This window comes from Hetaerina americana, unplaced genomic scaffold, assembly GCF_022747635.1.
Source record: "Hetaerina americana unplaced genomic scaffold, ioHetAmer1.1.p SCAF_12, whole genome shotgun sequence".
NCBI lineage: Eukaryota > Metazoa > Arthropoda > Insecta > Odonata > Calopterygidae > Hetaerina > Hetaerina americana.
Window position 1 is genome coordinate 32,628,814 of NW_027286292.1, and position 12,741 is coordinate 32,641,554.

A 12,741-nucleotide genomic window follows, 5' to 3' on the forward strand; every position below is an offset into this window, starting at 1 on the left:
TCTCCCTTAGAATCCATTGTTTTGATTGTTCTTTTGTCTCAGTGTGAAGTAATGGGCCCATGTTTCATCCATGGTTATGAAACGGCGCAAAAATTCTGCTTTGTTGCAGTGAAACTTCGCTAAACACTCAATTGAGACATATTCACGACACTGGTTTTGTTCTAGCGTGAGCCCATCTTGCACAAAGCTTTCTCATGTCCAAATTTTCCGTAAATATGCGATATACCGCACTTTTTTAAATTTCTACCATGCCTGATAGCTCGCGTACTTTCAGTCGACAATCATCCAGCATCACTTTGTGTATTTTCTTCACCGTTTCTGTAGTCGTCACCGTATTTGATCGACCAATGCGATGCTCGTCTTCACAGCTCATATGGCCTCGTTTAACCTCTGCTACCCAATATTTTACTGTTGTAAACGAAGGAGCAGACTCACCTAGAGTAGAATCCAGTTCAGCTTATATATTGGGAAATCTGAGGCCTTTCAAATAAAAGTATTGTATCACATAACGATGACAAATTTTCTCCATTTTCACCAATTCTCTGAAAACGTTCGCTATTGATGGCTGCCGAACATGTACTAAACAACGTAACGTCTCCAAACTTGAAACATATGCTTTATAGATTACATATGTACTTTCTGATACAGTGATATTTTTCAAACAACTAGCGCCAACTCTAGGTCAGGCCGAGTACTTATGGGCCTTCCCATGTATTAGACAAGACTTCTTGGATTGTCTTTAGTCATTTAAGTTAGTTTCATTCCGTAACTGGAAGAAACTAACCCCAAACCTGAGTTATCAACACGATTGTGGAGAGTAGAGCTCGCATAGTGCTGAGCTCAACAGCGTGTGAAATTCATTCATCAGGTTAGAGGGGACAGCTCCCTCTGCCGCCTGTGGTTCCCTAAGGAGATCTAGTTCCTGAAAATCACACAAATTTGGTGCCGCTAATAGTACTCAGATGTGTCAGCCGGAATCGAACCTGGACCCTCCGGTCAATTAGCCCAGCGCATAACCCTGTGGGCTATCACGTTTACATAGGAGAAACTGCATAGATTTATTGGTATGTCGGAAGGATCGCTGTTTAGTGAGTCACCCCCTCCGGACTTAATATCGGCTGTTAGACATATTCTTGAAAATCGTGACAAGTTGTACTAAAGGGAAGGAGAGTAAGAGACATATAAAAGGGTTTCTAACTTGATTTTATGGTAATAATTTATGGTAAAAACATGTTGCTGAAGAGAAAACATTGACCTATCTTTATCCTTCATGCTTGATAATGGTGCGTAATATGCTCACCTATCCTTGATGATGGTGCGTTTATGCGCTGAAATCACGGTCGGCTATTAATGTCTCTATGTGAAATTTGTTTCCCTTCAACGTGCGTGGGAAACATTAATTCAACTGCCAAAGGAAATATTTCTTATTTCCAGTTTGTAATTCACAGCCATTAGACTGCATAAAATGTGAACGATTTCGGGCTGGCTGCGCTTCAACTGCATCATTACAAGCTGTGTTAATAAGCTGTTCAAGATAGGGAACCGATTTCTATTAATATTCGAAGATTTTAGTTCTTATTAATTGAACTAATGCATTTACAAAAAAATGGACTCATTATTGTTAATTACTATCGCATAATTTGTTTTTATGATTTTATTACTGTTGAAAAACGACTATTAAAAAGTATTCTTCTCACTAGGCGTGTAGCTAGTTGACATTTCAATTGTGACAAAATTATGTCCATGATACTGAAATTCCGAAGCCATCATTTGTTATCAGTCTGTAATAGCAAATGGATATCCGTGGAAAACATCAAATATTAACATAAACAAATTGAAATGGGACTAGAAACTTGACGAAAGGCCTGAGAAAATGTTATTCTTCAAAGAGTTGCCTTTACCTCTGGAACAGCAACAAGATTAGACATTTCCAAGATAAATCTTTGTAGTTTACTCTGTTGTTTATTTTAGCGATTCAGAAAAAAAAATCGAAGTGTCGAGAGAAATAAATAAATCTGCTCAATTTACAAGCGGTTATTTCCTTTGTGTTGTCCTTGAGAGGGAGGGAAATTTTCCTGATATTCGATGCTGCAGAAAACATCTACTATGTGTTTTTCTCTTGAAATTGTCATCATACCATAAAGCATATCGATGTGTGTGATTTTCCATTGAAAGCGGTTCTTTCCAGTTACATCCACACGCGAGTTTCAACGGCGACGGAAGAATATCTTCTTTTTACGACTATGTGAGGCACGTGTTGAAATGAGATGAGGAGGAAATGATGATGCTTACGGTGATCTTATGTTCTGTCTTTTCCTCTTGGCGTCCGACATGTTTGGTCTGAGATACTAGGTGCTTATATATTTCCCGCAGTTGTAATAAAGGGCAGTGATTATTCGAGAGCTTAAAGACCACAATGTTGGACAGTTGTAAGTGACCAGGAAACAATCTCGGCTTACTCTACTTTGGTGCTTCTTAAATTAAGGATGCGTATTTTCTGGTCACTACTGTTTCTTAAAATACCCTCATTAATGAGGTATGTTGTTATAATACGCACTTTTCAGGCATTATAATAGTATCATAATGATGTCAATCTATTGGATATACATGCCGGACTGTGAATTTTGAATGTAGCTTCAGGTTGATACAATCTTTTCATGAAGCAACTTCCCTCACCTGTAGTAATTCCCCAGTCTTCTCCTACAAATCTGAATGGGACTGTCCCATTCGTTCTAGTATACAAGATTAGACGGTGACTCATTGCAACAAAAAATAATAATACCACTTTGCGGTGTTTTTGAGTCGAGTTGCCCTCGAGTCCTCATCAAACCTTGTTCTTTAGATGTACCACGGCCGTTCCTGTTGTCACATTATAGCATTATACTTTTAAACGGTTCCCTGTGCTAGGATCATTGATTTAAAGGAGCAATGCATGCAAGGGAATCATTATATAATAGCTGGAGATAGGAAATTCGTTTGTATGCGTGGTCTCATGCTGCACTCTTGAGGTTCTCTGAGGAAAATATATTTTCTGCACAAAATTTAACATGCAGGTATTTTAACTACTTTGAAATTCACATGGAGTTCCTTTCAAGGAAAAATTAAAAAAATGAGGGCGTTCGAGATGCCTGACAGGAGTAAAAACTTAAATGGCGTTAACTTATAAACTGCACATCTCTTCTCTTACTATTCTATTTACAATAGTCACTGTCATATGACGTAAAATACATAAAAATGTATTAGTAAGGAGATGCATTTAGTTCATACATAAATGCAAAGTTAATGTCAAATACGAAAATTAAAATTATTCACGTATGTCTCTCGACATCTCTGAGACATGGTCGTATTTTGTCGAAAATGTCGTGACGCTCAGTTCAAATTCACACTTTCACTACCTTTCGTAACCAGCTCTGCCAGGAATCACTTAAAAAATTTCACTTCAAAAACTCATTAATGGAAGGCATGAATTAGTCAATATGGATATCAAAATAGGAAATTATCGCATTTCTTAAAACACAGCTTGGATTGACTTGTCGGTTAGAAACGTCATACCCCTCCTCAAGCCTATAATTTCTTAGGTTATTTCTTCAGACGTAGTTTGCCTCCGAGTAATTTTAATGTTTTATCAAAGTGGTGGACAAAATCAGGAATTCATTCGAATTGATCATCTCAGTAGAGAGAGCGTCATATTGCTAGTCGATATATTTCTGCAGTTGAAAATTTATCTGCGATATGAGATTTACGCCGATGGGTTTATTGCTTTATGGGTTTGATTTCACGTGAAGGGTAATGCTGACCCCCTAACGTACTTTGATCCCTCCCGTACTACTATAACTAGTTCGAAGATTAATAATTGATATAGATTTCCAATAGCGTAGCATCGTAGCCATGCATCGAATAAAATTGACACTTTTTCTACCTTTGTAGATAAAAAAGAGGGCATAAAATAACATGAGCCATCATGCATATGTTATTCTGTAAAAATTGTCAGTCACACATCACGAACAGAAGATGTGAAGTGTCACCAATTACAATCAATGATTCCTCATATTTGACCGCGCTTTAACTTCGTGTGTCTTGAAATAATTATTTTTCCGTGCGTTTAGAAGAACTTGAGGCAAAACCAATCTTTTTTATGTGCTTGTGCGTAAGAAGGGAAAAACGAGGGGCAAAATAAGCAAGAGAGACATTACGAGCTGATTTCCACTGTCTGTGTGGCTCTTTTGAGATAAAGAATCATGTAAAATTCGAAGGTATTAAGTTAATGCCCTGAAACTAGAAGAAGAAAATTAATTTATTCATTCTTCCGGGATATTCCGTGTTTTCTTTGGCGCGATTTATTTTATAAAAAGTTATGCCATCGATACAATAATAATAAAGTATTTGTTGGCCAAATGGTATAAAGTATTCATATGTAATCAGACACGTAATTGCACGTTTATGTAACAGCTTCGATATGAATGCGCTTCAGCGTTTCCCATACCAGCGACTTAGTGATTTACTGCATTGGAGTGCTCAGTTTCCCAACTTTCAGACCCCTTTCTTCACATTTCAATCTTTAAGAATTACAATATTAACCCAATAATCTGGAAAAAATCACGGAGATTCATAAATCCAGAATTGTGGCTACTCTTTAGTCGGAATGGCGCCCTCTTATAAGATGGTGGAACTGATTGCCGTACAAATTTCTCTTCGTCAGTCTTTAAATTGCATCCCCTCGAAAATCGATGTTTCCACTTTCTCCTGCATATTTATCGATGTGATCTCCCCGCTGGAAAAGTTTTGGCTAACTTTTGTATGAGAAGTCAGTCTTCTACTTTTAAATCCCATGTCTCTTCTTGAGCCACGTCCACGATAAGCTTAAGATCCCATTGTTCTCTTGGCCTTTCTTATTAGGGTCTGTCTCGAAAAATGTTGCGCATGTTTCGTTGGTTCTTACTGCTCGCTAAAAGGTTACGATATTCTTTGCCAAACTTGTGAGGTTATTAATTTGAGCATTAGTAGGGAAAGTTGATTTATTATCGGAATTAAGATGGGATGCATGAATTACATCCTTATGAGTTAATAGACACGACTGGTGACACTAGTTTAGTAAACAATTTTCATAGGTTTGAATTCCAATTAACGTGTGAGCATTGCTAAGTCTGGTGTCTAATATATATTACTTGGTCGATTTGAAGTTTTCCAGCTTCAAATGCTCGACTTAATGCTCTTAGCTCAGGGATGTGATCACAGTCTCAATAAATCATCATTATGTCGAAATATGACTTATTGAGATGAAGAATAAAATGATGTCGGAATTTTTCCCGCACTTAAGCTACCATTTGAGAGAATCATTTGTTATGCTTTAACGCGTTTTTAGTCTTGACTTGTAATCACATTAACCAGAGGTATTACAATAAGGGTTTTTTACATTATGCTAATATCGGTTGAGAGACAGGAATATGCGGCCCTTGCCTTAAAATGAGAGCCTTTTGGCAATGAAGCTAACTCTCCCATACCTGCCGCTTCATTAATTATTTGTAATCCTATGAGCTATTAGGATAAACTGGTGATTCTATTTTTGCCCTACCCCTTTCTACGGCGCCGCATTGCCGCAGTGAATCATTACATAACTCCTCTGTAATGGGCGATGAAAGAAGTAGACATAGCTAGGCCCCCTATCATCGAACAAATATAACTCTTTTCTCCGGCAATTAGGCTTTATACATCGTCGTCCATATGGGATATTATTATCACCCATTAATTAAAGTGAGTTTGCCCCTTAACAATTGTGCGTGGTTTATTTCTATATGACGTGCTTAACAGTTACATACATGCATTAAAATCTATTTAAAAATATTGGTATCATAAAGGTATGCTTATTAGGCCTGGATATAGTTTTATTTTTATCTTGTTATAATATAACTGGTTAACTACAGTCAATTGATTTCTGCTAGAGAACATTATTTCTTTTTCAACTCTGATTGTGTTTAAAAAAACGCACCATTGTATGCGTCATAATCACTACTAGAGCTGGTGCAACACCAATGTCCGATGCGGGATTCGTATCCATGACCTTTGAGTTACTAGGCGGAGGCGTTACACACCCGATTTACTTATTCAGCATTACATGAAACTCATTTTAAGTAATAAAAAGACTTTTTATCCGCTCCCGTGGCTAAGCTTTACGTAGTTTTAGTTAGTTAATTTTTTCCGCTTGCATGTTTAATCGCAACTTGGGGAAATAATGTCCTTAGCAGACAAATTCATGCTGTGAGTGAGATGTAATTTTTATGATAGGTTCGCGAAACTGGAGCGCAATCAAGTTTAAGAATGTATTTGGCAGTTATATCGATCAAATTAAATCATCATGGGATAACTCTTCATCCATATCCTCTCCGCTCTTCTACTCCTTTCTTGATTAAACTAGAAATTTATCTATCCAAATATCCAAATTAATCGACTGAACTAAACCAGTGTTCAAATTATTTCCGCTGCGACCATTTGGAAACATTCGCCGCGAGCCTTTTCTTAATTTTTATTTTATCCTGATCTTCTTGCTATTCTTTTACACTGACGCAATTTTTATAACATTCACACATATCTCCTCGCGTAGATCAGGGGCATGAGGAAGTACTGTCTAATATCTTCTACTCATTTTAGTGTCTCCATAAAGAAACGATACGAAAGACATGGGAAAAGTTTAAATCAGGTCTTCGAAAGGCATTCCGCTTGGAGAGTTGATTAGGTCGGTGAGGTTTACCGCTAAGGAAGCCTAATTTAGTAAGGAAGCAGGGAGAGGTTGCTATTATTTATAAACTCTTCAATAATAATTAGAAAGAAACGTAACCCATGAGAATAAATAATACGTAAGTAGTGACTGGAAGGAAACTCTCAAAGCTTGTGTCAATTATGCCTTATTTTAGTAAGTAAATTAAAATTATATCAGATGGAATTTTTCCTGAAGTGGATGGGATGTATCATTTTGCTCAGTGCGACATTTGATGTGATGATCAATAATTACGTTATGACATTGGGTGGTTATTGTAATGACAACAAATATTTTACGAGACGTATCTGAGTGTAACTGAGTACGTGGACAGAAAGGTGAATAGATTAGTTTAAATATTAATGTTTCTTAGAGGCTTGCAGATTTAGGAAATGTGGGCATGAAAGATTAGACTATGTAGTCGTTTATGGTGTTTGGAGGACACTGGATGTAATTATTGTGTTAGGAGGGGCTGTTAAATTTATTTGGGAAGGCGAGGAAGTCGATTGGTAAAATCCGGTAACGACATCAAAAGTGAATTTTACAGGTTTTTACTTTTGGTTTGTATGGTGGTTGCAGGAAGAATATTACGTAAGCGATCAAGAGATATTATGAGATTCAGTGTGGAAATTACGACGGGAATGAAAAAACGTCAGAAGTTGGAGCTACGGGTCGGGCTACAATACTCGATTGGAATTTGAGCTGCTGAAAAAGTGGTATACTCTAGTGTTAGTAGTTACTATTATGGTAGGAAATCAATAGCAGAGGTAATATGCGCCAGAAGGGATGGCTGGGTTTTTTGGTAGGGGTAGGATGTAATTGGAATGGAGGGAGGGCGTAGAGAAACCCGGCGTAGGTATTAGCCTACTCTTAACGAAATACGCCAAGGGTTTCACAGTTCAAAGTCTCATCCAACGGACGGCATACTCACTTGCAATGCTCTCCACAAAGCACGGCTAGTAGGAGCCACTGAAAAATATGGACACCACCGGCATTCGATCCCGGGCCCTCGTTGTGGGAAGTCATTAACTTTACCACCCCATCATCACAATCCCATTGATAATAAGTAATGATACGACAGGAAGAGCAAATGGCGTCTTGAGAGGGCAATCAAGGTGTTTCGTGAGACAAGGAATTAAGAATAATATGGAAGGAATGCGGTGGTATTGGGATAGTTGGGAACTTGATAAAAGGAACTTGTGAGCGTGATGTGAGGATATTATGGGCTATTAGGTTGCGAGTGCTTGGTGCAGGGATACGGAGATCCTATGACATCAAAAGAGAATATTCTCTGACCTCTGAGACTTCCGGATTGAGGAAGTGTTCTCGGATGGGGAGGACACATCCGAGAAACATTAATCCTAGAGCAAAGGGTTGCCTAAGTCCGGTGATTAAAAAATGAGCGTTAATTTGGCAGAAATAATTGTCATTCTCTCTGGAAATATTAGAGTCCATCAAATGTAACTCCTGGATCTCTTTATACCCAATTTATATCATTTCAGAATATAGATAAGTGAAAATTGGTAGTATGAAATTTACCTTCTCTCTTTATTCATAGAGCACAGTCTACTCGGCGTTTCATGCTTGGAAGCATTTTATTGATAATATCCGGAGATAAGTAGTTCTTTGAGATGGTATGCCTCAACTTTATATCAAAATATGACAATACCCGTAGATATCTGCAAAAGTGATCCAGGATTAATGCTCAGTAAGGTTTTTTTAAAATTATCCTGAGAGTTATTCCGCACGTACAACTTTATAGTCGTGCGTGTCATATGCGCACAAGGGGCAGATGGCTGCACATAGCTTATGTGTGGCGCAGAGAACCTAAATAGTAGATAAAAGCTGGCCCAAGATTAATCCTTTGGTTCTTAGAATTTTAGCAACTTGTTGAATATTATTGAGATAATGATATTTGATTATCATATTTTTTCATAGTTTTTACACGATCAAGCAAATTGCTGTATCTACAGCTTTGGTGTATCATATGGCAATACTATAATTGGCATAACTTAGTAAATTGTAGGATAAATAAAATACTCGATTAAAATGTATTGTAGTTAAACAGATGTAATGCAATTTTAACATGTTTTTTATATCGCACCCATCATCATGATGGGAATTGGAAAAAAACTATACCTTATCATCAAGCAATACTGTGCACTTTTTATTCATGTTGGAATAGCTCTGACGTAATAAAACGAAGAAATTTAAAACGTAACAGCCTCCGGAAAATGCCGACTTCAATATCCGCCCTTGACATATTTCTGGTTCAAGTTCTATCGAAATATTCTAATGTCTTTCGCTATCCATCAGTTTAACTCCTATAGTGGAAATGTTATCTCTTATTCAGCGGAGTTTACCTATTTGGTCAATGGAGTTAGTAATGAATTAGGGCCTGATGACTAATGAACTAGTATATTCGGGTTCACCTGGGCATTTTTAATTTTTTTAGAAAAATGAAATATGGAAAGGATGATAAAATTCTTGACCTATGCTTGGAATGTCCACTGTGGTCTCTTTTTATTCCATAGACAGTCGCAGAATAGGTAAAGAAGACCAAGCGATTTTTCGGAGCATTTATTAACCTATTAATTTTTAAATCCATTTTTTAGAAATTAATCACGCAATTGAAAGTCCCGAATTTAAGATGCCATACAAGTGATAAATTCTACGGTATTTTTATAAACATCCAGATAGAAAAAAGTAATGCTAAATGGATTCAACTGAGCTTATGAGTGTCAGAACTACTTAATGTTTCTTCTAGTGTGCCTTCACATTATTTTGTCGATCAGATTTTCAAAACTATGAAGTCATCTAGACCTGCACAGGTTGTGAGGTCTAAGTGCTTGCTCCTGCTCGAATATTTACGGCCGGAGAATAGGTGGCAGGAAAACGGGGATCTCAGGGAGTTCTCAGATACAGGTCTTGAGTATGTTCTCATTGTCTACCACGAAGATACACAAGTCTTTCAGATAAGCGATTGTCACAAAGACTGTAAATGGCTTACATTGATGACTGGTCTTGTCTTTTCATGGGCTTTTAATTCCACTCCTCTGTGCTCACTTAAAAATATTCGCTTATTCGCTGGTAACAAATACCCCCATTCTGAGGGCGTTAAAGATTCAGCTTTGAAGCAGTTTTTCCAGTACATAAAACAACGGCTTCAAGTTAAGTAGTCTGTTTCTATGCTTCATGGAGTATTTTTTCGGATAAAACCTTTTTAAGAATATGATATTGCTTAAAAACTATTTTGGCTAATTTATTTCAAATTTAATGTAGCAGCAGGTTAAAATTAAAAGCAGATTCTTATGGTAGCGTATCATCTCTTAACGAGGATATCCTATCAAGCAATATTATAGTACCTATTAGGGTGACTGAAGTACAACAGAATTAATAGATCTGTGGGATAATAAATTCTGTGTATATTTTTATATAAGGGAGGTTCTTCTAAAGAGATTTGTGAGGACATACAGTGGAAAATGAACTCTTATTTAGGTTTTTCTTTGATTTAAAATCTTAAAAAAGAATGCTATCCAAAAGGTGGTGTTTTAGCGAGGATTGTGAATTACTCTCGGGCATCAAATACTTACCTGAAAATAAAAAGCAAGATCAAGTGTAAAACAGGTGATAATGTATTATTATCAAAATTTTACTTTCAATGACAGTGTTTATTGTTAGATATTGTAATGAAAATCTTGTGTCATCAAGTTAAAATTGCACGAAAATGTAACAAACAGACTGATAAAATTTGTATTTTCATTTGTTGTAGTTACTGAACGTAGTATCCCTCCTATATTTTATGATCTGTTAAAACCCTATTTCTTTTCATGGTTATTTAATTAGTATTATAATATTATTTCTTTTCTCTTAACAGATGCTCGCAGCTGCCTGACATGCGACAAGGTGCTGGCTGAGCTCGAGAAGATCGACGACGACACAGACGTTTTTGGTGTGGATTTTGTCAAGATAAATGACAAACGACTGGCGAAACAATATGGGATCAAGAACTTTCCAGCTCTTACATATTTTCGAGAAAAAGAGCCAATTATATACGATGGTAAGAATACTAAAATGAGTGTATATTGGGGATCAGGATGTGACTAATGCACTAGCTTCCTACCCTGAGGGTCCGGGTTCGAATCCTGGAGGTGGCAGATTTTTTTAGTGGTATCCAGATCTCTACTTGAGGAGAACAATTGTGTGGAGAGCATTTGCAGTAAGTACACCATCAGATGGATGGGACGTTAACCTGTGGATCCCTTGGCGCCTTTCGTTAAGAGTAGTCTAATGCCGACGCCGGATCTCTTTCCACCCTTTCTCCTTTTCCATCCATCCCTAATGGCGGAAATTACTTCAGTTGTCGGTCGCCTCCCGTGTTAACTTAGCTACTGGAAACAAGCAATATATTATTTTAAAATGCTACTGGAAGGCAAACTAAAGGAAATTTCAGGATTGAAATTCCCTCTCATGCCAAAGGAAATTTTGGAACAAATGTTGGAGCATTCTCTTTGAATTTGTTCGTACTTTGTATTTTAACTTTATAATTTACTCTTTACGGACTTCAACTCCAACACTAATGAATTAAGCTCACATTTCCCTATTTCCCTAGTGAATTAATCTAATTTCAATCAAATAATTTTTCAGTGTACATGGGTTGGTTAATAAGTCCTTAGGAAAAAAAAGAAAACAAATTAGTTTAGCCAGAGGTTTTTAATTTTTCAACAATCTCCTTTTAGATCACTAATATTTCTCCAACTTTTTTTAAGCAGCCCAAAAAGTAGCATTTCCGAAGGTCCTCAAATTGCCACGCCAATGTTTGAATTGAAACACCAAAATCTGTGTTGGCGATGACCTCCTCGTTCGACGTGATTTGTTTTTAGCTGAGCCATTTTATCAGATTTTGAAGTAATAAAAAGTCACTGGGTGCGAAATCTAGTGAACGCATTGGATTTTGTAATAATTCGAACTTTAATTCAATAAATTTTGCCATCAAAACGGCACAGGTGTGCACTCGTGCATTTCCTTGATGGAAGAAAACCTTTCTCTTTGCCAAATGATGACTTCTTTTCCTTCGTTTCTTTGCTCACCCGGCGCAATAATGACGCGTCCTTTTTCAAGGAATCGATGTACATGATTCTGTGTGCATGCCAAAAACTGTGGCGATCACCTTATCGGCCGATTTTAGCGCCGCCTTCTTCTGAGCTGGATCGCCTTTAGAAATCCAATGTTTTGACTACTCCTTTGTGTCTGTAGTGTAGTAGTGTATCCATGTTTTGTCCACAGTTATGTATTGGTTTAGAAATTCATCATGATTGTAACGTAAAAGCGCCAAACCAGCCGAAGAATCGACCAAAGTATTGCGTTTATTCTCCACTAGGTACAAATGTTGCACCCATCGTGCCGACATTAGTTTCATGCCCAATTTTTCGTTAAAAATTTTAAGCGCTATACCTTATGATTTTCCAGTGCCCTAAGCTTTTTAGCAAACTTTGAGTTGTCGAACACTCCAAACCATATTGTGGATTTTGTCAATCATTTCGGAGGAGTCACTTTCACTGGACTTCCCGAACGATATTCATCATTTGTGTATTTAAGGCCACGTTAAAACTCAGTTGCCCAAGTGTAAGCAGTCGCAAACGCAGGAGTAATAAATTTATCCAACTCGGCTTTTATCTCTTTCGGTGTTAAGCCATTTAAATAGAATAACTTAATCATCACATATGAAAATGAAATCAATTGGTGGTATAGCTAAAACTTAAGCAGCAAGATAGATGATGATGGTATAGCTGAAACTTAAACAGCAAGAGTCTTGTGAGAGATGAGACATACCAAAAAGCAAACCTTTTCTAATACTACGAGCGCCATCTCTTGGATTTTCTAAGCTATTCAACAACCAGCATATTTTAGGAAGAAATAGTTAGATAATGCATTGTTATAAAATTGAAGATAGGTGTGAATAACTGCCAATATATTTATGCAGTTCCGCA

General features: G+C 37.1%; 1 protein-coding gene across 3 annotated transcripts in view; it reads left to right on the forward strand.

Moving 5' to 3' along the window:
- hlk (hulk) overlaps positions 1-12,741 on the forward strand; it is a 168,089-nt gene that overhangs the window by 86,174 nt on the left and 69,174 nt on the right. For all 3 annotated transcript variants that reach the window (XM_071582877.1, XM_071582879.1, XM_071582878.1), the window contains exon 2: positions 10,629-10,811. In XM_071582877.1, coding sequence (XP_071438978.1) covers positions 10,629-10,811 — 183 coding nt within the window. The remainder of the gene's footprint in view (positions 1-10,628; positions 10,812-12,741) is intronic.